This window comes from Phalacrocorax aristotelis, chromosome 3, assembly GCF_949628215.1.
Source record: "Phalacrocorax aristotelis chromosome 3, bGulAri2.1, whole genome shotgun sequence".
Classification (NCBI taxonomy): domain Eukaryota; kingdom Metazoa; phylum Chordata; class Aves; order Suliformes; family Phalacrocoracidae; genus Phalacrocorax; species Phalacrocorax aristotelis.
This window is the reverse complement of record NC_134278.1, coordinates 81,336,782-81,360,637: the sequence shown is the minus strand read 5'-3', so window position 1 is coordinate 81,360,637 and position 23,856 is coordinate 81,336,782. Positions and strand designations below refer to the sequence as shown.

Here is a 23,856-nt window from a genome sequence, read left to right as displayed (position 1 = left end):
TTATGTGGCAGTATTTCTGTCTTGCCATACTTAATGGTTAGCAATTCATAAAATGACTTGTAACAAGAAGGTTTTTGCCATCAGTGTTCCACAATATCTGCCTGGCCTTCAACCCCTTCATGTTTCTTACCTTGATTGATTTATTTTCTCCAGTGCATAGACTTCTACAAGCTAAAGGCTTATCCAGATGAAATAATCACTTCCCATCATTTGTCATTATCTAGACATGGTATTAGAGACATAGAAGACCCAAGGAAAAATAGCAGTAAATATTAGTTTGGAAAAAACTCCTCTCCTCCCTCCTCCCAGTGGATATGTTAGTTTGAGGAAAATCCTCAAACCATGTGTTTAGTCCAGGTACTATGTAACACCTGATTCCAGCTTGCAGAATTACCACAGGTGACCACCAGAAGTGCATGTGCAGTAACGTTGAGAAGATATATAAACGAATAGAAAGACTTATTGCTAGTAGATCAAGGGAGGTGATCCTTCCTCTTTACTCAGTATGGGGAAGATATATTTGGAGTACTGGGTCCAGTTGTGGGCTCCCCAGTAGAAGAAAGACCTGTTCGTACCAGAATGAGTCCAGCAAAGGGCTGTGAAGATGATTAAGGGTCTGGAGCATTCCCAACTAAGAAAACTCTGATAGCGTCTGACCAAAATAAAGCTTCATGACTGTGGAAGATGGTTATATAGCTGCCATAATATTAGCAGAGAAATGAGAGATAACAAAAACTGAGGAAATATTTATGCACTCTATATGTTCCCTATGGAGGAAAAATTTTGAAACCATCAGTTTCGCAGAGATGCTTTGGAGTAGAACTGCAAAATTACCTCTAGTGCAGGGTTTGGTCCCCAGTTCCTCCATCAGGCAAAGCTTAAAGGCGGAAGGGCTATGATGAAGGAAACTAAATACCCAATAGTGCATTTTTGTAGCTTGAAAGATGAGAAAACCAAATACACGGAGATTACTTTTCAGTTTGGACTTGAATTTTCTTCCTCTTTTGTCCAGGTGTGTGTGACTTGCAGAAATTTCTTTGAAATCTTTGGAAACCATTGGATGTATTTAGGATAAAAAGTTCTGTTTTGGAGGAGGACAGCTCAGTTTGATTTTATTCATAGACTTGAATTAGCTGGGTAAGAAATGAACAAAATTAATAAGTGGAATTCCTTTAGGATGGTACTGCTTTTTTCCAGCCATTTCCAGGGTTGTCGCAGTCACGTTAAAGCCAAGGAACTAGGAGTGCTCTTCAAGAAACTTGTGAACCTGATACAATGAACCATAACTATCCCGGATTTTTTTCAAAATCAGTGCAGGCTTCATTTTATAAAGATAGCTCTTCAAAGTATATTTGCAAACAAGTTTAGAAATAAAATATTTCCCTCTTTAAAAGCTGTAGAGAGTATTGAAAATGCAAAATAAAATCTCACCTCCCTTGTTCAAATCTCTTACAGGCTTTAATTTTTCTTCTTCTGGAAGAGAAGATGTGGATGTAAGAACACTAGGCAATGGTAAGGCTTGGAACATCCCATGTGAAACACAGAAACAAACAAAATGGTTAACTGAAGCTACCCTAATAGCTCTTGCTGAGTGCTAAGTGCATAAGTGTGTGATTAGGCATGCTTTGAAATTTTATCTCGGAAACGTTTTAGTGATATTTATGTATTTATTCCCAAAGACCGAACAGTTTCATCAAACCAGCTGAAAGAGGAGCCCTTTTTCAGTGTCTTTGGCTGCACAGATGCATGGAAATGCATAGCTTGTTAGGAGTATTTTATTTTATTCACTTCCTATTTTTAAGCTATTTCTGTCAGACTAATTCCTGTCTTGTTTTCTGTTGGGTCCTTCTACTTTGCCTCACTGTCATTTGGGAGTGGAAAAGCTTTATTTTCTTTTTGAACTTGGGTCCTTTAAAAGTCAGTTGCTTTCCAATATGCTGAAGCTACTACAGCCAAAGAAAGAAGGGAAAGAAAAAGTCAAAATGAACAACGATGTGTTCCAGTTGCTGTCTGATTTGTAGTGTAGTTCTTGGCATTGCTTATACTGGGGATCATCCCTGGCCCTGAGCGCAGAAAGTGCAGCTATTGCAACAGATGTTTAGCTTAGGGAGCGGGATTTAACATCATCTTGCACCTGGGCATTGCTGTAGGTGACAGAAAATAAGCTAATTAACTTTTTTCTTATTTTATTTTTTAATTAGCACAGACTTGTACAAGATGTCTTCTGGGAAGTCGTAATTTGCACTTATTGCTGATACTGGGGTTTAGTAGCCAAAAAAAGTCCCTTGTTTCTTTCCTTCCATCTGATGCTACATCGCTAAACCCGCAAGTCCTATCCCTGTTTGCATAACGGCAAACAATCTTCACACCTTCCAACCTTACTGCATAAATTCAAACGTTAATTTAGAACAACATGTTTTTATGTTTTATGACTGTGCATGTTGCCAGGAAGGCCCTTTGCAATTGAGCTTGTGAATCCTCGTAGAATACATTTTACTGCTGAGGAAATGAAGGGACTTCAGCAGGTAAATTATTTGCACCTCATGGAACTCATAAAGCATGCGTTTCTTCTCTAACTGAGCAGTTTTGCTAACTGATTTTTTTTTTCTAAATATCACAGACAATTAATAACTCTTCAGACAAAATACAGGTTCGAGATTTACAGCTTGTCACCAGGTCAGTATTTATCATCACTGGCAAGGGATTTCAAAGGGATGCTTTGGGAGTTTTGCAAACATTCTTGCTCACAGCATTATATGATTATGCTTATGTTATGTGAGTAATTAATTTCTTTTGTTTAGAGAGGCAATTGGTCGTATGAAGGAAGGTGAAGAGGAAAAGACAAAGACCTATAGTGCCTTAATATGGACAGACAAAGCAATACAGAAGGAAGATATTGCATTTCTAGATGATATCAAGGTATCTGTAGGTGTTTTCGCTGATTTATATAGTACCTGGCCTGGTGTCTTAGGGGAGAGTTTATATACATTCACCCACTTTGCCATTGTTGTGCTAGCAATATAGCTGGCTGGCTGTTAGCCAAGACAACTAATTATTGTATAACGTTGACCTTCCCATGGACCAAATAATAAAAAGTAGTGAATGTGAGAGGAGGAAATCTGGCACCCCCACCCCTTTCTTTACCTTAGTGTTTTGCAAAAGTGAAAAGAGCAGAGGAGGTCTTTTGTTTCTGCAAGCTCTCAAGCAATTCTTCCACAGCTGCAGCAATTAAGAGTTTGAAATATCCATGGAAAATAATGCAAAGAGGCCTTATAAAGTGCTCGATGTAACAAGCACGCAGTGTTAACGAGAACTTTCTCCAAATGCTGGCTGGAGAAATACTGTTGCTGGAGAAGTGTGGTCAGTTTTTGTCGTGTTGCACCATTTCCTTTGGGTCTTGGCCATGAAATCATTCTCAAAGTGAGGGCTTGAGCCATTATGCTTCAGGGAGATGACTGTTGTGAAGCTTTTTTATTTGAGCGTGCCCACTCACTTCCTGAAAAGTTGCTTTCAGACTGCTGCATCTCATTTGGGAAAGGGGGTGGGGAATGAACTTTTTAAAAGACTGTTACAAGATCTAGTCTCATTTGGGTTTTTTTTTTTCTCACTTTTATTTCTAGGGGGATGGCTGTAGTTTAGACAAAGCATATTGTGGGTGGGATATTTTTTTTTTATTGCCCTGAGGCTCTCCATGAGCTTCTAAATCCTGGAGTCATTCCAGGAAAGGACTATGGAGATTTCAAGGTTATTCCTCCGTATTTGTGATTCCATTACTTTGTGTTCATATGAGGCCTTCTCATTTAGCCTGTGAGATGGCTGTCCTTTTTTCCGTTAATAAACATGGAAAAAATTGGTCTTGCCTCAAGAAGATTACTCAACTACCATAATACAATACAAAAAAGATGCAATTGGTTGACAATACATACAACTCTCAAAATCTATGCAGTATGTTGCACATTTCCTTCCTCATTTATTTTGTTACCTCTTGTAACAGGAATTAAAACTTGACCAGAAGACACCTCTGCGGGTTCTTCACAGAAGGCCTCTTGCTGTAAGATGTCGGATTATTCATACAATGAAATCTCAGTACATAGATGAGCATCATTTTCGCCTGCATCTGAAGACTCAAGCAGGAACGTATCCTTAGATGCCGTTAGACAATGCATTTATGAAACAGGTTGCTGATTAGACTACTTTGGGGAATGGGAAGTTTCCTGCTTTTTACCACTGCGGTGTTTCTAAATCCTTGCTCTTTAGCAGTCATATGTTGCTGCATAATGTTGGCTTTTATGTCAGAATTTCACATTCAGGCTTTCATTCAAAGATGCTTCCTGTGTGTGTATTTTTGTGATCACCAGTCTGATAGTTTTGAAGTATGTGATAGCTATAAAAGTGTACTAGTTAAAGACACATTTAAGCTTTTTCTAAATTAACTGAAAACTTTTCATTTTAGAAAATAAGCTTTTCTGCAATATTTAATGCACTGCAGTGCATACTGTAGATTGCTGCTACTTGAAAGTTAACAGTCTGGTCATAAAGTCAGTGCTCACTTCGGAATAAAACAGAAAATGTAGGTCGATAGTGCAGGCTTTAGCATTAGAATCAAAAGCCAAGAATTAGGATGTCTTCTAAAGGTGGGTATGGGCTTAACAGGATGTTCACTGTAAATTGGCTTAGGAGTAGAAAGTGATGCAATTTTTGCTTTGAGTGTTTTTCCCTGTGCTCTTTTTTTTTCTTTTGATTTCTTTGTGGTAAAATACACCTTTCCTTAGCCAGTATTTCTAGTTACATTAAAGAATTTGTGCATGGAGACTTTGGAAGAACGAAGCCCAATATTGGCTCCCTCCTGAACAGAACTGCCGACATTCTGGAGCTGGATGTAGAAGTAAGTTGTTTGCTATTTATCTTTCTTGGAAATTAGTAACATAGTTGCATTTGTGAGATGGTTTCAGTGGAATTGCTCTAAACGAATCAACGTTCCTTACCACAGTTAATAGAAAAATTGTGTTAATGCACAAATAGCAGTTTGTACCATGCTGCTACATGTGACAGGCTTCCTCTGCTGAATTCATGTCAGGGAGGGACAGGAGGGCATGCCATGAATTGATGACACTTACTATTAGCGCCCACCAGAACAGAGCTTAGCAATGTTACATGTACCACATCACTTCTTCTCAAAACAGGGTTGGACGACAAATATGAGAGATGTGACAACTTCTCTCAGTGCTGGTTCAAACACAGCAAGAAGTTGTATCTGTTCACTTGCTGGAGTCAGAGGAAAAAACCAAATTTGTTTTGGTTATAAGAATGCATGTGAGGATATGGATTTAATATTAAATCTTGTCAAACCATGAAGGTTATTTAAAACATGTTTTAATTTCAAGTAGCCATTGATCAGCATACTTGTTCTCATGTATTTCTCGAAAACTGCCCATGTGTAACATTTTGCAGAACAGACTTGCAGGTTTTTGCATGTCTTGTAGGATAATACAGGAAGAGAGCTTGCAAAGGGCACTTCAGTTACCTCTGAAAACAGCAGCAGCTGACTTGGGGGTCAGGCTGATAAGCATTACTCTCATACAGATAGGTGTCACTACAGTTATTGGACATAACTGTTAAAGATCTCTAGGGACCTGACAATAATTAGTCATCTTGCTAATAAATCTTGCTAATAGGCTCAGCCCAAGAGCCTAATCCTTTGATGAAGTTGTGGATTAGGCAAGGAGTGGGTATGATTAACGCAGGCAGCCTTGAAGCCAAGGCGTTTAACAAGCTTTGTGGCGATGCCTGTGTTGTGATTGCAAATGGCGATACTCTGGTAGCGTAGGGTGTTGTGCTTATGGAAGAGGGTGAGCAAGTTCATGCCCAAAGGGAACTGGAGATGTGGCCTTAGGGAGGCCGGTGAAGAAAGACATAATCCAAGTTGTAGTAATTACAACGTTGCTTCTAATAGCATCAGGCAGGTTTTGTCCCTTTTGACTAACAGTCAGGATGACTGTTCATGATGTTGCCTAGGTAATTCTTGCACATCATGCTTGACAGCTTATTCTTTTAGTCTAGTTTTCTTTGCTCAGGAGGCAGGTTTGGGGACAGGTGATAGTTTTCTACTCTCCTTGCCTGCACTGCCCAATACCTTAATATTTCCCAATACCCAGAGAAGGGCCACCAAGATGATCAAAGGACTGAGAAGCTGCCATACCAGGATAGGCTGGGAGAACTGGGTTTGTTCAGCCTTGAGAAAAGGAGGCTCAGAGGGGATCTCATCCCCATGTACCAGTACTTAAGGGGTAGTTACAAAGATGATGGGACTCCCTCTTTACAAGGAGTCACATGGAGAGGACAAGGGGGAATGGACATAAGTTGCTCTTGGGGAGATTCTGATTGGACATCAGAGGGAAATTTTTCACAGTGAGGACAGTCAACCATTGGACTAATCTCCCCAGGGAAGTGGTTGACTCGGTCACGTTGGACACTTCCAAGAGTTGTTTGGACAGGGTGCTGGGCCATCTTTTCTAGACTGCGCTCTTCCTAGAAAGGTTGGACTAGATGATCCCTGAGGTCCCTTCCAACCTGGGATTCTGTGATTTCTGTAGCATCAATCAACAGGTTGATTGTTTTCATGTCGTAACGGCCCATCTGCAGGATGGGTAGAGGATGAAGACTATTCATGTTTTTAATGGCTCTGGACATGCTGTAAATGCAGCACAACATCAGATGTTGCTGGGAAGTAGTAGTACAAGGACCTGTGCTTCTGCTTTATGGAGAAAGCCCAGCTCCCAGAGAGCTCTCACCAGGCACTCACAGAGCCCCTAGAACAAGGTGGCTGTTTCATGCCACTGACTCCTGCTTGTCTTGTCCCATGTCTCTTATTTTAGTGTCCTTTATTTACCATTTCTTTCCACTGTTAGCCTATAGCTGCCAAGCATAGAGTTCTGAGAGTGAGTTTCTTTACATAGGTAAAATACCAAGTCTGGGGTTTTTTTTTGTTTTTTTTTTTCTCTCTTTCCCTGCCTGCTCTTCTAGTCTGTTGATGTTGACTGGCCTCCAACCCTGGATAATTAACTTTTCAAGTTGGGACGAGGAAGAAGCAGCAACTCTGTCAGCAGCCAGTTACTGAACACCATACAGTATTACAGCTCAGTTGCGAAGTATTTCTGTTGAACATTTGGATCATGTTGATCTGCCCAAGGATACTGTTACTTAGAATCAACCTTAAACACTCTGGACCAGGTAGTGTTCATTCAATCTCTAGCCTTACTTCAGTTTCTTCTGTGCATAAAAAGATTTTGGTAAGCTAGTGTACTGATAAGAAGTCTTTTCAACGAACAATTAAGATAAACGGTGTAACCTATGCAAATGGTATACTGAGCCAGTACATCAAATGCTTTCTGCAGTAGTTGAAAATGTTTTAATTAAAAATAACCCTCCCTCAGCCAGATTTGTTTTTAAACTCTCTTTATATTGGATGGTGCAGTTTTTCTTGTCTGGATGCAGGTAGCACTGAGTTACCTGCAACCCAGTCCTAACTTGTTCTGAGTGCTATTTGTGCAGGAGTATTTCCCAGAAGTCAGAGAGACTCTGAAACCAGTCGGCTAGTGCCTGGAATGAGGGAGGCAGCTCTCTGCTGACTGCTTTTTGGTGTCAGTTTTAGAGATGGGGAAATCTGTCTCCCAGACATCATACTTTTCAAAGGGAAAAACAGTTTTCAGAGGAAAACGTTCCAGTTAAACCCAAATTTTTCTCATTTAAAGCCATCAGCGATGCTTCCTAGAAACAGCAGTTGAGGTACTTGAAGCCTCAACAGCGCTCTGGCCTGGTTACAGTCCTCTTCAGGCCTAGGATTTCCCCAGCTGAGTCACCATATATAAAAAGATTGGGAACTCCTGGCAGTGGTGCACAATGGAAATCTAATGAAAAATAGGAATACAAAGAACCACGAAGCCAAGGCAAATAAAAGATATACTGAAGAATGTTGGTATTGAGAGAACAAGTCAGAGAGAGAAAGCTTTCGTTTTCTTTCTAGCGTCCAGCCTTGGATGGATGCCTGGAAGAGTTGAACATTGTATAGGCACTTGCCTGGAACAGGGAAGAGCTGAGGTATTCTTTGTGTTATTTTAAATGTTTTGCACAAAGCAGGAGCTGCGCTGCAGGATTACTATGTTTATTAGCCAGATCCCACCACCTACATCTTTAGGAAAAAGCACTTTTAGGCCTCTGTCATGTTAATCCATTAGGAAGATGCTTCTTACCTGAAGTACAGAAGAGAGTTATTGACAAGAAATTGGGGTTTGGAATGTAATTTGTTAATTAACATTTGAAAAATAAAGAGGGTAATATTTGCCAAGACAAACCACTGTTTGAAGAGGGGGAGGATTACTGCTATGTCTTGCCTTCAATTCAGTGGTGCCAGGACCCCATAATAGAACAGCTGCATGATAACCTTAGCTGAAGGCTCAAAAAAGCATTAATAAATTCATCTTTCAAGGAGGTCCTAAAAACTGATCTTGAAAAATTGTCTCTGCCTGTGATGGGCTGTCAAAACTTGTCTCTCATTACTTGTTTTCCTAGTCCACTGTAATGTAAGTACAGCGGTAGTTCAGAAGCTCCTGTTTTTCTAACACAAAAAATAGGAACATGATTCAGACAGCAATATTTTTTTCTTTTTAATCTTAAAGCTGTTATGAGCAACAGATTCCAGGAGTAGTTGTCTCAGATAATCATCTGTACCCAGAAAGGAAGTTTCATGAATGATGGAAAACTTAAACTGAATTCAGAAAACAAATAAAAGAGAATTTCAGTCTCATATCGATGTGATTTCTTGAAACTCAAAGTAAGCTTAAATTCCATAAACTACTAGGGTGGGGGGGAGGAATAAACAAGCCTGCACTGTGGACATGTCAGACATGAGAAGAGCTGTTCCAAGTGGGAAACAGTACTAACAGAGCAGAAGCACAAGGGGCTCCTGCCTGTCACACTGCAAGGATACTTGAGGCACTCCCTGCTGCAGCTCTGTCTGCAATACACTGTGCCTTATCATGGCGACAGGGAGATCACACGAAGAATCAAAGTCCAGATAAACAAGGCTATAAAGATTACGCTAAACATGCTGAGTGTAATTGCTTCTCCGTACAATGTAGAGGTCCGCCAAAAATTCCCAAATCACTTTTTTTTTAAATGGTAAATGTGAAGTATCCAAATTGGGGGGGGGGGAGAGCTGATGATGCAAATATCTCTGCAGCTCTCTAGAGAGTTATTGTTCAGTGATCATGTGAAAATAGGAAAGTGAGAGATGTAGTTTGGGTTTTTTGAACTTTAAAGCCTGCAGTTTCTAACACAAGGTAAACACTTGGAACTATCATAATCTGTAGTGAATATTGCAGCAATAATATTTGTTACAGCAAATGCAAGCAGCAAATACTCTATAGGTTGCTTATCCTGGGGCTTTATAACCTACCTTCTCCCATTTCTCTGGCTTTCCTGTGGTCAGGGATGTCATGAATCTGAGAATGTTGCAGAAGCTGAGTACTTAGTATAACCAGTTTTTTAATTACCAAACCAACTCGTTTACAAAGGAAAACAGAACTTTGAAAAATATTTAATTATACAGTAAAAACAAATTGTACCATAAAGAGCTTTCTATGAAGTAAAATGTTTATATTTAATATATTTAAAATTGAGAACTTCAAAAAAAGAACTGAATAAACAACACATTTCAAGGTTTCCTTGTTATTTCTTTGGCCTTTCTATTACTTAACGACTACAGAGGACCTATCCACAAGTGAGGCAAAACTGCTTTAAAACGTGGCAAGCCAATTAATTGCATCATGCACCTAGAGTCAGGGGAAGCAGTTTTCCCAACTTCACGTATTCTATGCGTTGTCTAAGGAGCGTATTCTTTCCAACCTGTGTAACTGGTGTAATGCATTACAGCAGCAGCACCTGATTGCTTTGAATGCAAGGAATTACTGCATTTAAAGAGTTATTGCCTCACTAGAAACCACAGAGGACTTCTGGAGTCCCCTTCTGCCTTACGTACAACTATACATCTCAAGTGGCTTTTTTGATTTAGAATTGTGTTGTTTGTTCTTTATCTATCAGAATGTGGGTTTTTTCCATTTCTTCTTTCCTTGGTGCAGTTTTACACTTCCAAATAGCAACAATTAGATTCTTAAGCCTTATATCTGCTGTACAAAGCAACTGTATAACTTAAGAAATAACTCATATAGTTCATGCTGTGTTGCTTCTTAAAAAAACCCAAAAATAATAAAATAGCAAAGCCCTATAACGCAGAGTAGAGTGTCTTATCTAAGCCAGTTACATCCACAAGTTGCCACTGACCATCGCGCAACTCAGGCTAAGAAGGAAGAGTGGGAAGGAAGCAGAAGGGAGGAAGTGCTGGTTTCTGATACAGGGGATAGAGGAGTGTTATTAGTACTGATTGAAACGGTCTTACATTGTTAACAGTGTATCTAGGTGAGGCTGCACTAAGACCACCTCCCGCTTTGCCCCAAAGCTTTCTTGGGGGGGAAGGCAGGATCTGCGCCTTTGTTTAAGCAGTCACTTGCATAGCAGGAAACTGCTGGGATACCTGAGGAAAGAATAGATAGATGCTTTGGCTCAATGTATTTATGCAGTTCAAAGTAGCATACACACCCACAGCTACACACACACAGAGAAAAATAATAAGAGTGTCCCATTCCTAAAGCAACGGGGGTTTGTAATTTAAAATAGTGCACTTTGGATGAAGTGCAGAAATCCTTACTTCCTGTTCATTCTTTTGTACAGCGATTCATTTACAACAGAACTGCACTATTTAAAAACTAAAACCTTCCGGTCTTTTAAAATATATCTAACAATGACATAGTCATTAAAAAATTTTAGAGTCAATTTGCCTTCAAAGCAAATGGAGTGTGGTGAAAATGTGAAAATTCAATGTACGGCCTTGTTTTAGGAGAAGACTATTTTATATGAAAGAGGGTAAGAAAGCTAAACCTTTCAAGTAAGCTAAGTAGAACTTTAACATCCTTAGGCGAGTCTGAACTAGAGTGCCCACATGCAGGTTTTTTTCCCCCAATTTTTGTCCTTTTGAAATTTTAATTTAACTTACCTAGTTATTTTTCTACCAATTTTAACCTAGTAAAGTACAAAAAAGTTTATCCCTTCTGAAGATGCCAGCTTTTACAGTCCCCAAATGTAAGGAAGATTTAAGTGTTAACACTTCCCTTTTCCAACAGCATTAAAAATATGTATACAAGGTACTTTTATGGTACAGAACCCCAAACCCTACTCCCACCTCTCTTCTTTACGGGCACCAGTCTTTGGGCTGTAACATACAACCTTAAGTTATATATAATGAAACTTGCACAATAACATTCTGAAAGAGAAAGCAGGGACTCCAAGCAGGTAAGTTACTCCTCTTCACACAGCTAGCCATCTGAAAAAGCTCTACGTACCCACTTCCAGCACAACGCTGCTGCCTCAATGGTTATAGCTCTGTAATATGTTATCAAATGGGAAAGACTGATAAAGCTCGTCATTGTGGACAGTGTCGGTGTCATAGTACTGGTTATCTGCAATGCTATTCTGCTGGTTTGGGAGCGGGTTGGTGGATAGTCTTGATTCGCTTAAAACTTCTTGGTCTATGAAACTGTAAACTGCTGGATCAGCTAAGTTAGACTGCAGCACTCCCGTGCTGCCCGGGGCTGCTACAGACAGGCAAGCCGGAGGCACCTGATGGAGCTGCTGCCTGTGATTGCTTGCATTTAACACTGGATTATATTTTTTGAAGTTTATACTAGTGCAGTTCATGTCATCGGTCTCCATGTTCACAACGCTGGCAGCAGAGGCGCCGGCAGGGTGCGTCTGGTGCACGATGCTGTTACTAGAAACACTCTGCATGTCTGCAGTCGACGACGACGCTGCTCCCATCCCGTTTGTGCTGCCAAAATTCCGGTAGAAGCCTGAATCCTTCTCATCAGGCCAGTTCAGAGAGTTGTCATGGAAAGCTGGGAGAGAGCTGCTGCCCTGAGTGGCGGGCTGAGGCACGTCTGCCGCGAAGTTGTTCTGTGGGTGCGCGTTGAGCAGGCTGCCAGCTGAAGAGGGGGTGCCGTACAGCTGCTGCCAGCATGAGGAGAGCGTGTCTTGCTTCCCTGGCCCCACCTGTGCAGTGCCCTGATGGGGAATCTGGTTGCAGACGGGGTATATCTGACTAGTGTTGGGCAGGTTGCCTAGCCCTGGCATCATCAGTGTGGATGGAAACATGTTTGGTTCTATGAAAAGGAAAGACGTGACTGCATTTTAATGCCGTTTTTTATAGCTTTTTTAAAATTACTACTGGTAAAAAGCAAAGCAAAACCACTGCTTCCGTAGTAAGGTTATATCTGCAGATGTGCTTTTGTACTTGCTTAACTGCTTTTCAGGGTGGACCCTACCTAGATTTCTGGACAGCAGCAAGGCAAGACAGTTATCCCCTCACCCTGCTACAGCAAATACTGAAGGTGACGGCTACATTTTAAGTAAAGAACTGATGGTTTTAGTTTGTACAGTCAACAGCAGCAGTATCTTAAAGAAAAAACCCTCCAGAGAGTATTAGAATTTCAAGCAAAAAGGAGGGAAGGCCAGGAACTGAGCATATGCTTGAAGGGCTGTGTATCTGAGCGCAGAGTCAGTAGTTATCAAAATCAAGGCTGAAAGATGAAGGCGTAGCCCTCTCCTGTGCGAAGAGGAAGCTGCAGCATGGCTGGGGCTTTGGAGGAGGAAGAGGAGGAGGACAAGTAAGAGACAGGTACTACTGCTGCCTTGGGAACTTCAGCGCTCCCCCCGAAAAATGCCCTTCCCCCCAGCAATCGGGCACTATTTCAAACCGCTGTTGGATGGGGACATGCATGCAAAAACCTACCTTTCTTAATCAGCTTCCCTTCGGGCGTGACAGCGGGGAATGGAGCTACTTTGGGCCTCTCTGTCGCATTGGATCCTGCGATGGGAGAAAGCATGAGTCTACACTGAACGTTTGCTTTTATGAGAGATAACGCCATCTAAATGTAACTTCACTCAAACAAGAAAAAGCCAAGTATTTTCCTTACCACAGTCCTGTATGAGCTTTTGCCAAGCTAACGTTGATCTTTGCCTTTTTGCCTTGTTGCCATACGGATCTATGGAGGAAGGAGGAGAAGGAAAAAGTGTTAAGTTTCCCTTTGGTATAATTAGTAAAGGAACTTTCTAACACTTATCCTAGTGGCCCCTAATTGTAGTAAAATATATTTAAAGAAAAACATTACAGATGTGACAGCACTAACCAAGACAATGTTACAAACAGCGTTTCCTGATATTTTCCTTGAAAGAGGGAGCAAACTGGCTATTGTTACTTTTAAAAACAAAAAATCTACTTTGTAGAAGTAGCATGGTAGAATTTTTGCTAATTAAGCTACTCTCTATTATCAAAATGAGTTCTACACTGATACTGGCTTTTCAGAAACTCAACTAACTGGAACCATACCCTTCTCATCTGGTAGGTATCTGAAATCCATAGGTTCGCTGACTTCCTGGTCTGAAGGTCTTCGCAGCTGCATCTTCACCGTGACAGGCTCGGTGATGTCTTTGAGAAACGGTGGCGTTCTGAACACAATTGCAACTTGACGGTGAACGTCAGCTTGTGAGAAGGAACCTTTGGCCTCCCAGTTGTCCAAGACAAATCTGACTTCTATATCATCTAGTCCGTTAGAAACAGAAGATGCTTGTTAAGCTGAAAACTGAAAACTTGCAGCAGGAAAGGGGGGGAACAATGAATTGAGTCTGACTCAGAATTCAGATGCAAAGTAAGTGGCTCAACTTTAAAGGCACTGAGTATCTTTCAGAGGTGCTGAGAGCCCTTGAACCTGAAAGCTATTCTGCCCAGCTCAAAAACCAGACCACTTACAGGGGAGGGTGGTGAAGGGCTTTAGTTCCCCAGCTAGAGGGTGGCAGCATCAGCCATTTGGAACAAAGGCAGGGAAAGAAAAACCTAGTCAAGGTTACCTTTTTGAACTTTGTCACACAGTAGAAATATTTCATCTCCTCCTTTTACACTTCCGCAGTTCTTGTTCACACGACAAATTCTTAATTCTGCTGTGTTTGGAGCTCCTGGAAACGAACAGGCAAATTTGATGATAAAGAATTACTGTAACTTTGTCACTACTGATGATGAGGTGCTGGGAGTTAAGGCATGTGAAGGGAAGGCAATGGCTGGAGGAGCGTGATGCTTCCTGAAATCCACATTAAACAAGTTGCTCCATATGATTCCGAAGCAGGGTTTGATGTTCTGTGGTCCTACTGCTTTTGGCCACTCACCTCCAAACACAAGATACCAGTGCAGCTGTGCCACTGACTCCCTAACTATTCTAGACTAGTCTCAAAATACTTCCCCAAAAGATGTTACTGTGCTCAATGCTGCTGCCCTTCAAGCTGTAGAATTCAAAGCAGTTCCCTGAGGGACCGATTACCTGTTACAGTCATCCTTCTCTAGAAAAAGCTCGGCTAGCAGGTCAAGAAAATTCCCCTCTCTGAGTATCATGTGCTTGGCCATCAAACCTCTCCTCTGTTACCCTCTCTAAGTGTTTGAGAACAGGTCGGGGAGTCTAACTTTCATGCCTTTGCTCAGGGTAGCAGATTTCACCCAAAAATGCTTAAAATTCAACTCCAAGCTGTGGCTGTATGGGGACAGCACTCAGGATAGTTGCGGATGGAGAGCTGCCCTGTGCACAATCTCTGGCAGCATCGCCTTCATTTAGCATAGTCTTCATTTAACGTATGAAGTAATGGATGCTCGTTTTTCTGCTACTGTGACCTTAGTCATAGTTTATTGACCCTCTTCAACCCCTCTGATCCCAACAGAGCAAAACTACACTGTGCCATGATGTCTTGACATAAGCAGATGAAAGAACATCAACTCCAAGTGTACTTAAAACGCCTAGGAGGATCCGTCTGGTGCCGCTTTGCGACCCAGAAACCGATCCTCCCACTGCCACAGCAACATGAGGCTTCACCACCCCAGGCTCCCCGTTCCAGGCACAGACATGAAATACAAAACCTGAGCTCATGGTGTCACCCTCAAAAAAAGAAGAAAAAAAAAAAGTACTTTACACTCTCAGTTTGAGTCAATTCCTGCCCAATCTCTCATGGTACTGTACAGGTACACAGCACAACACAGACTACGCTTAAAACAGAGCTCCTGGTAACCTCAGGCCAGACCCCAATTATGTAGTTACTATCTGCAGCTACTATTATTATTGGAAGCAGCAGGTGCTTCAGCCTTATTTACTACATGACCCATGCTGCTTCATTAGCTGAATGAATCAGAAACTTTGAGGGGAGGGGAAACAAAATAAACCCTGAAACAGCACAGGATCACATGATAAACAATGTCATTGTGCGTTTTTCACAGGAAGGGTAAATTAAGAATTGCAAGGAGAAGCCTAATTTTACCTTTGTTTCACTTCTGTATGCTTGAATGGCACTCAGTGTCCTTTTAAAAGGTTTTGGGGAAGGTGTCCTAGGCTGGAGTTTGCTGTTTTGTCTTTATTTTAAGGGGAGTTTAGAAGGGAGGATAGAGGAAAGAAGCACAAATGCCAGCAGAGAGTGGATGCACCACACACTGTCATCAGCCCCAGTGCTGGGCAGGAACACCAAGTTGGGCAGCAGCCTCAGAGGGAGACATCCTCCGTGGCCTCTGTCATGCCATGCTGCTTCCCATCTCTCTTACCCCATACATGCCCTCACCTCCCCGTCGCCTCGATTCCTGCCCGATTCCTCTTCCTCGCTCCCCAAAAGCACATCCCTAGATGTAACAAATCCCTAGAAGAACAAGCTTCTCACCAAAAATCACATCACTTTCAAAAAAGGCAGAACAACATGTTGTCCCTAACCTCATTTCTCAGAAATGGTAAGCTGCTTTATCTGACTCCTCCCCAGAGTCTTCAGCATGGTAAGATAACGCAACTTGGGAAATTTCTGTTCAAAACCAGTTAACATTATAAGCAACTGAAAACAGAAGCTGCCTGTAATACTGAATTTTATAAACTTGCAGCCTCTGCTAATGTGTTTGCCTCTGTATTATGTTTGTATTATTCTTGGGTATCTCTTCAAAGCAGGTGGAGACTACAAAGTATTAGAAAGTGAAGAAAATGCTGGGTTTAAAACACATCTGCAAAAGCTTGGAATCTAACAACCTAGGATTTCCAAGCCCTTTGTACCGTACAATTTTATCTTTCATCTAAAGTTATGACCTCAGCTTACCCAGCGTCCTGTATGACAGAGCAGGTTTTAAAAGGCTAACATTTTAAAAAGAAATTCAGATCTGAAACTGCTGGTCTGGACGAGAACAGCATAATTTTTATGATTTGTGGTTGCACTGTTTTATTTACACTGCTGCTACGTTACGTGGAGGATTTTAGGTACCTATAGTATATCAGAACCTGCCCACATACACCCACGCTACAAAACCAAGCTTCCCCCACCACACAGCTATCTGTCACTTCAGCAGCTTAGCAGTGACTGACGTCAATCACTGTAGACGAGTAATCATGATTTGGCACATTTCTAAATGGCATCTGAGACATAGCTGCAAATCTTGTACATCAATTTTATCTCAACCCTAATTACTTTAGTACTACAAAGGTTCTCAATAACACAATGCACACAGTTCCAACTTCTAGATAATTCTAGAAGAGACTCTAAAAATAAGAAAACCACCCGAGTTCATATTCAATATTTTCATAATGGTTATGCCCACATCAACACAATTCTAACATCAACTATATAAAAAGCAGACCTCATTTTATTCAGTAGTTTCTGCTAAAGTAACAACCTTAAATATTTAGCTTGGAAATCCTTTCACTGCAGAAATAAAAACCACTGCCAAAACAGTTTCCAGTGATTAAAAGCTCTTCTGCTGTTCTTCTCCAGGCAAGAAGTCCAGCACACCTTGAGGGGTAAAATCCTTAACTGCAATGACCTGCCAAAGATGTATGGAAGTCTAGTTTTGTGGGATGTGGAAAACTTGCCGAGAAGGGGTGTTTCATGTACTCCTGCACCCTCTCAGAGCATGATCAATTCTCCTGCTACCTACGAATACACTGAAAGTAGCAACTGACTGGGATACTAAAGGGATATGGAAAAGCATGAAGCCAGTTTCCCACTGGGATAAATCTCTCTCTCAAGTCCTGTTCCAGAGCCCTCACAAAGCGAAGGCAAGACTCCTCACGGGTACAAACAGGCTATAGAGGACACCCTTGGAAAAAAGATCAGTCTTACAGCAGCCACCCATCTCACTACTATTTATTTTAATCGCTTGGCACATCAGGAGCAGGCCTCTCCTTGCAGTCATTGCTGCAATATGTGATCAAGGGCTGGAAAAGCACCCGTGCGTGAGTCCACGGATGTGACGGACAATTGTTAACTCTGGTTGGCCAACACATCACCCTGGGATCATCTTTTGAGTATATGCTTGCTGCTTTGATGTGCATCTAGCAGTCCCAAGCCACAGAAGTGACCCAGGAGACTGGCACAGACCTCAGAAACTGGCCTGGCATTTTTCATCCCAAGCAAAAGAGAAGAACAAAGGCAAAAAGAAAAAATACACATTGGACTGAGTGGGTACTTACTGTTGTCATAGATGGGGTTCGAAATCAAAGGAGGAAGCGCTATGGTGTAGTTGCCATGTTCATCGGGGAGGAAAGCTTGGAAGCAGAGGCGGACGACATTGAGATCGTACTCATCGATGTTGTGTAGCTGTTCTTCAGGCACTGAACAGCGATAGGAAAGACAAGACTGAGGATTAGTCATCAAAACCAGCAGTAATTCTTTAACAAACTGGGGATGCATGTCCACCGGTAAAAGAGACAGTGTTGCCAAGGCAGACAAAAGACAGGTGCCCAGAGTCCCTGCTAGCTTTACAGGGGCTGCACGAATAAATTCCTTGTACCATAAACGATACAGAAGCCTTTAACTCTTTCCCCTTCATCAAACAAGGCTAAGCTGTCCTAATTCTCCAGCTGTTTCTTGCACCTGATTTCCTCAAACTTGCCTTCCAGACCAGTTTCATGTATCTGTAGCTTAAAAGTCATTCCCTGAACACGTTCCTCTCTTGTTTGTGCATAATAAAATTTACAAAGGGAACACCGCTGCTGAAATCTTTCAATACGAGTAAGTCCTAGGGCGAAGCTGAAGACTTTCAGCAGCACTGAGACTTCTGCTACCTGCCATCATTATTTTCCTCTAGAAACTGAGACAGAAAAATAATCAGAAGGCAGTTCTTGGGGCACGAATGAAGCCGAAACCACACAAACCATCTCTCCCCCCTCCCACCAACATCTGTGTTGCTTAGGTACCTTTGAGAATAGTGCTTAGTGGTGTCATTATGATATAATTTCATAATACAAGCAGCGAACCCTTGCTGGAAAGGATCTGTTCCCTTACATATTCCTCCCAGTGTAAAATACAGTAATGCATAAGCCAAGCTCAGCATTTCAGTTTTGGTCACTTTCTCACTTTAATTTCAAGCCCTAGGACCTGGGATATCATTACTGAATGTTTCACGTACTCCTAGTTTAATGGGCGATTCTGGGAAAAGCAGCCCTCTCTGAATTTGATGCTTTCCTTTAAGGTCTGACATCAGCTATTATGCCGACATTCAATGCTAGTGAGATGAGAAACCAATTTAATTTAATTTAAGTAGAAGTACTGGTAATTAAAATCATTTAAAGTGGCTCTCTTTTCTAAAATCATTCAAAGCACCAGTTCAGCATAAGTTCAATACTCCTCACGATTACCTAAAGTGAACGTGAGCCAAGTCAACAGATCACCACCTCTCAAGTTCACTCCCTCCCCTGCCCTTTCAAAGGCCTGGTGCAAGAATAAAAGATTAAATGTGCCTGCGATAAGAAGCTTGGGCATCACACCATACTGATTAGACTGCAACACTCTGACCTTTAACATTTATCACTGGGCTGGTCTCCACCCTGCCACGAGTGGGATTCCACAATGCCCACTTGAATGATTTCTTCCTTTCACCTTTTGATAGTGTGAAATAATAAATGCACTGAGCTCAGAATACTTTCCACTGGCATTTTTAGTCTTTCTTGTGCTCTGACTATCTCAGTTTCTCCTCATCTCTATCATAAGAAGAGATCAAGTCACCTTTCCCTTTTAAAAGTCCATGATCTGCAATATTGCAAGACAAACGTATCAGCGAGTACAAAACTAGGCAGCAGCTACATATGTAACTTCAGAAATGTTGGTGGCCAGGGGAGCTCTGCCGGTCTGCACTTTGCAGGTGGGGGGCTGGCTGTATTACCAGATATACACAGCAAAGTTTTATAATTTAGCGTACTTCATTAGCTGACCTGTTAACTTAATAAAATCTTTAGAAAATAGGTTTGGAACATACAGCTGTTCAGCCTAACTCAGCTTTGGCAGACTCCGCAGCCCAACTACCTCTTGATACAGCCTAATTTCAAGAATTTTTATTTAAAAAGTGCATTCTCTAGATTGCACCTTGGAGAAGGGATAATCAGGAGTGCAATGCTACTTTGCTCCCGGCAGCTCAGGTGATTCTAATTCACGCTCTGACATCACGGCCAGCAGGCACTTAGCTCCCAAGGACACTCCGGCACCAAGGCTTACGTTCGTGTGTTGTATTAGCCATTGGGCACCGTGTGGACCCGGCCAGAGAGCCGAAGTGGCAGTCAAATTTCAAACCTCTTGAACATTATTAAGGTGAGCATAGAGATTCAATACCATTGTCGGAGTCAACTCGCTGTAGACAGAATCCAAGCACAAAATCTGGATCTGGCTTTTGATTCTGAATCAGAAGTAGAGGACTTTGCGGTTGCACAACCAAGTCTGCCTCCCACAAAAGCAGCACCAGTCCTGCACCGTGCTTTCCACAGGCACGGCAGCCGCTTCCTCAGAAGCAAATAATAGCTGACTTACAGTTTAAGAAAACTCTATAAATGCAAAAATACACTAGATAGGGAGAAAATTAGTAATGCTAATGCTCAAATTACATCATTTCCTATACTACGAACTTTCACAAATTCCCAATAAATCTGTTTAACCGCTTGATAGAGGAAAGGTATGCTGTGCCGATAATTGCGAGAAACAGAATCGCTGTATACAGCTCATTGTATTACAGCAAAAAACACTGCTCCTAATTTGCATGTTCTTATAAATGATTTAATACAATTAAAAAATCTGTAGTTTGAAAGAGGAAGTGCTCAGTCAAGACTGATTCCTCTTGGGTTATTTTTAACCAGATGAGAAGAACATAAGAGAGCAAAAAAGGAGAACAAGACAGCTGCAACTCCATCTTGTGAGGACATGCTTAAAAAATAGAGAGGCTAGACTCCATCTTCATAAAAAGAAGCCCATAGCTTTCATCAATTTCAGAACATATTTCATTCCCACCAAAAAGACAATCACCCAAACAAAATAAAACTTTGTTATTTTTAAGAAACGTCTAATTCTGCTCCCTCTGAAGTCAATTTGAGAGTAGCCACTAACTTGAACGGATGCTGCCTTACACCTTAAGAATATTAAAAACAAACAAAACCAAGGCAGACAAACACACTGACTAATGCCTGCAGTATGGCTGTACAGAGGACGGTCGTGTCATTCAGTGTTATTTCACCGACTTCTCTACAGAAGGACAACAGACAGGGTTAAACCTGACAAACCTGAAGTTATTAAAGTTAAGAAACACTGTTAAAGATTTTGGGAACAGAAAGGACTGGAAAAGAGGAGTAGCTACTCCATCAACCTGTACAAGCTGCACACAAGCAGCTCTACTGAAACCAGTGATATTACACGTGTGAAGTAACAAACGTCGCACAATGTGGCGTGTCAGGAGCAGATACGGTAAAAAAAAAAGGCTCAAACACAACACATGAATAAAAGGAAGAAGCACTCTGCTTTTGGCAAGAGTTCAACTTCCTCTTCTGACTCCTTCTCGCTGTGTGGCACCACACCTTACTGTCTTCATTTGAATCAAGTCAAAAGAGCTGGAATCCAACCAACAATCTTGGTATGTTCCTGTGATGGCCCAATCTAATAAAAAACCCTAGGCTTAACCTGGCAGAAATTCATTTTCCGTAGTTATCTATGCACCCAGGAGTATACGAAGGAATGTTTGTAAGTACAGCTCCTATACAAGGGGAAGGAGAGCTTTCAAAAGTAACACTTAATAACTCAAACACATAGAAATGACAATAACATTGAAAAAGAATTAAAATTCTAAGTTAATTAAGGGACAAGCTGCCAAAAAAAAAGAAAAAAATCCATAAAAACACTCCCAGCACGACAGAAAAAGAAAACTAACCCCACTCACCAAGATTCTGGTAATAGGATTTAAAATATGGTATCTAGAGTTACAATCAAACCTGAGGAACATTAGCTGTTCAACCTGAAGGAGGCTAAAATAAGTAGTAAATCCTTTCTTTATAAATCTGTCTACAACTCTTCTGAAAGAAATGCTGGTTCCCCAACTTAAAAAATAATTACCTTTGAAATAATTCTCTAATCCATTATCCACTATCATGGGTAGAGACTGATACAGTCCCTGTGTGGGCACAAAAATTCCCCACGCAAGCTAAGCCATGAAGTCCTTCCAACCTGAGCAGCTCACGTGACACAGGTGTTGGGTTTGGGTTGTCCCTGTCTCAGAGATTTATGTCACTGAAATCCAGAGATGTCCCTGCTGCGCTTCTACGGAACAAGAGAACTTCTTGGATTTGCTTCTGTAACACAAAATTGGAGACTTTCTGGGTCCAACCCAGCAACATGCAATTCCAAGTTAGGGTGCAAAATTAAGGATGCCAGTAAGTTCAGGCCTCCCATTTGTTCCAGTTTATTAATTTTGAATGTTTTTTACTATTTTAGCCATCTTCAACATCCAGAAAGGCTAATAAAATACCATTTATCTGATGAAATTACTGGGGGATTAAGGGCTCTGATGTTTACTCATAAGGTGATGCTACAGGGAAAGTGAAAGTTTATTCTGAACACTGAAAAGAAATGATGAAGTGTTTGTTTTTTTGACTGGTAATGCAATACCTGATTAAGTAGCAGAACCCTCACAGCCCTCCACCCAACTTCTAGACTAATAATGTCAGAAACTTCAGGAGTGGGTGGAGTTGGAGGTACTTTAGCATCTAAACTTAACCTGCATGGAAACTTCCAGGGCAAATGATGTGGTGTGACATATTCAGCGAAGGCTATGCTGAGAACACCAGTTTACCCTGCAAAGGGACATCTTGTGACCTTCCCTTCCCAAGAAGGGGCTGTGGGGGCATATGAGCCACGCTAGATCTCAAACAAAGAGAACGACCTCCTGCAAACAAAAACACTTCACCAAGGATACTGACTGCTCAGGAACACGCATCATTAATCATGATGAGCTGTATTCTGCCTTTTCTCTTACGCAGATGATGGTTTTTAATTTAGGGATATGCTGGGAGCTCAGTTTAATTTAAGTGATGACACAGAGGTGGTTTGCCTTGAGGGTTTTGCTCCTGGAGCACAAAGATACCCCCTTATCCCTGATACCAAGTGATCAGTTTAACCCAGCCTATGCCAGAGGTTTTGCTACAAAAGGCTGGCTCTGGCAACCTTCTTTTCCAGCACTACTCTTAAACACTGGGACTAGCTCTCATGTGGTAAATTAGACCAAGGAACTGGTCCAGCTCAGAACTAACTTGCCAGAAGAAAGAGGAAAAGGCTTGTTTTCAGGCAGTCAGTTCCTGTGACAGCTAACCCTGGGGCAAGGGAAATGGCAGAAACAGATGGACACAGCGAAAGGCAGGACTGCCTCTTCCCAGTGCTGGTGCTGATTTATGACATGTTCAACCAGTCAGGGAAATCGGGTGCAAGTCACAGGTCCCTCTCAGCATCTGGGAAGTACATTTCAGATTCGATTTACTCCCCCCAGCCTACATCTGCACTGCAGCTGCAGTGGTGACTGTCTCTCATGTAGCTATATGGCAGGTAGCCTTAGACAGGGCTACAGCAGGGACACTACCTTGTGTGTAGCACGCTACCTAGTGTGTGCTGTGTAGCACACTACCTTGCCCAAGTACTTGACTGGTGTCTCCTGTAGCTGAACTCTACACAGCTAAAAAGCATCTCACCAACTAGTTTAATGCTACATTTGCTGTTTCTAAGTGAACCACAGCCATACTGGTACAAAGCAAAGAGCAGAGGTCCTGGTGTGCTATTTGTCCCTTGCTGTCAAAAGGAAAATATTGTGCTCTCTCTGTACTGGGGTTCAGCAACTGGACACGTGGTACTGCAACAGGTCAGGCTGTTCAGCTACACATCCAGAGGCCTAACACCATCTTCTAGCAATTGCCGAGAGGTAGAAGCTGGGAACGAGGGGAGGGAAGGACCATGGCAGCACTGTTTCTTCTCCCGATACACCCATGCCTGGTTTATACCTCTGTGATCCATGAAGAGGGAAGTTTTCAATCAATTCTGCAGAAAAAACCCCAAACCTTTGCATGTATCTATAAATAGAACATGCATCAGCAACACTCAGTAATTTTAAAAAAAGCAAAAACTCAGGGTTGATTAGTGCAAATGACCGTAAAATTCAGATGCTAACCCACAGTCAATAAATGCCGAAACTGCTACGGTTACGTTTCCCTGTTTTACAGGGGAAAGAAGCACAGGAAAGGTAAATGGCCTGGCCTGATACAAAAGCCAAGGGATGAACTGGCAATACAAATGAAAACGTTCAAAACTCAGCCCTTGCTTTGTCTAGACAAAACTTCTCTGAATCTGGATTCTTTTCCTATTTTAATTTCAACCTGAAAAAGGTAAAATTGGAAT

The 23,856-nt window shown here is 41.7% G+C and overlaps 2 protein-coding genes across 6 annotated transcripts in view; one reads left to right on the top strand and one right to left on the bottom strand.

Moving 5' to 3' along the window:
* Positions 1 to 17,642, top strand: part of PUS10 (pseudouridine synthase 10) — a 42,702-nt gene extending 25,060 nt beyond the window's left edge. For 4 of the 5 annotated variants that reach the window (XM_075088167.1, XM_075088166.1, XM_075088169.1 and 1 more), the window contains exons 12-18: positions 1,456 to 1,512; positions 2,449 to 2,525; positions 2,621 to 2,676; positions 2,802 to 2,919; positions 3,995 to 4,137; positions 4,786 to 4,885; positions 7,024 to 8,803. In XM_075088167.1, coding sequence (XP_074944268.1) covers positions 1,456 to 1,512; positions 2,449 to 2,525; positions 2,621 to 2,676; positions 2,802 to 2,919; positions 3,995 to 4,137; positions 4,786 to 4,885; positions 7,024 to 7,062 — 590 coding nt within the window. In that variant the 3' untranslated portion in view covers positions 7,063 to 8,803. Of the gene's footprint in view, positions 1 to 1,455; positions 1,513 to 2,448; positions 2,526 to 2,620; positions 2,677 to 2,801; positions 2,920 to 3,994; positions 4,138 to 4,785; positions 4,886 to 7,023; positions 8,804 to 16,938 lie in introns of those variants that run through there. The other variant, XM_075088168.1, reaches the window with a different exon arrangement.
* The window catches only part of REL (REL proto-oncogene, NF-kB subunit), a 32,269-nt gene continuing 18,057 nt past the window's right edge, over positions 9,645 to 23,856 (bottom strand). Inside the window, exons 5-10 of the mRNA XM_075088165.1 lie at positions 17,637 to 17,777; positions 14,014 to 14,118; positions 13,496 to 13,708; positions 13,083 to 13,151; positions 12,899 to 12,973; positions 9,645 to 12,269 (exon numbers count right to left, since the gene is read on the bottom strand). Coding sequence (XP_074944266.1) covers positions 11,479 to 12,269; positions 12,899 to 12,973; positions 13,083 to 13,151; positions 13,496 to 13,708; positions 14,014 to 14,118; positions 17,637 to 17,777 — 1,394 coding nt within the window. The 3' untranslated portion in view covers positions 9,645 to 11,478. The remainder of the gene's footprint in view (positions 12,270 to 12,898; positions 12,974 to 13,082; positions 13,152 to 13,495; positions 13,709 to 14,013; positions 14,119 to 17,636; positions 17,778 to 23,856) is intronic.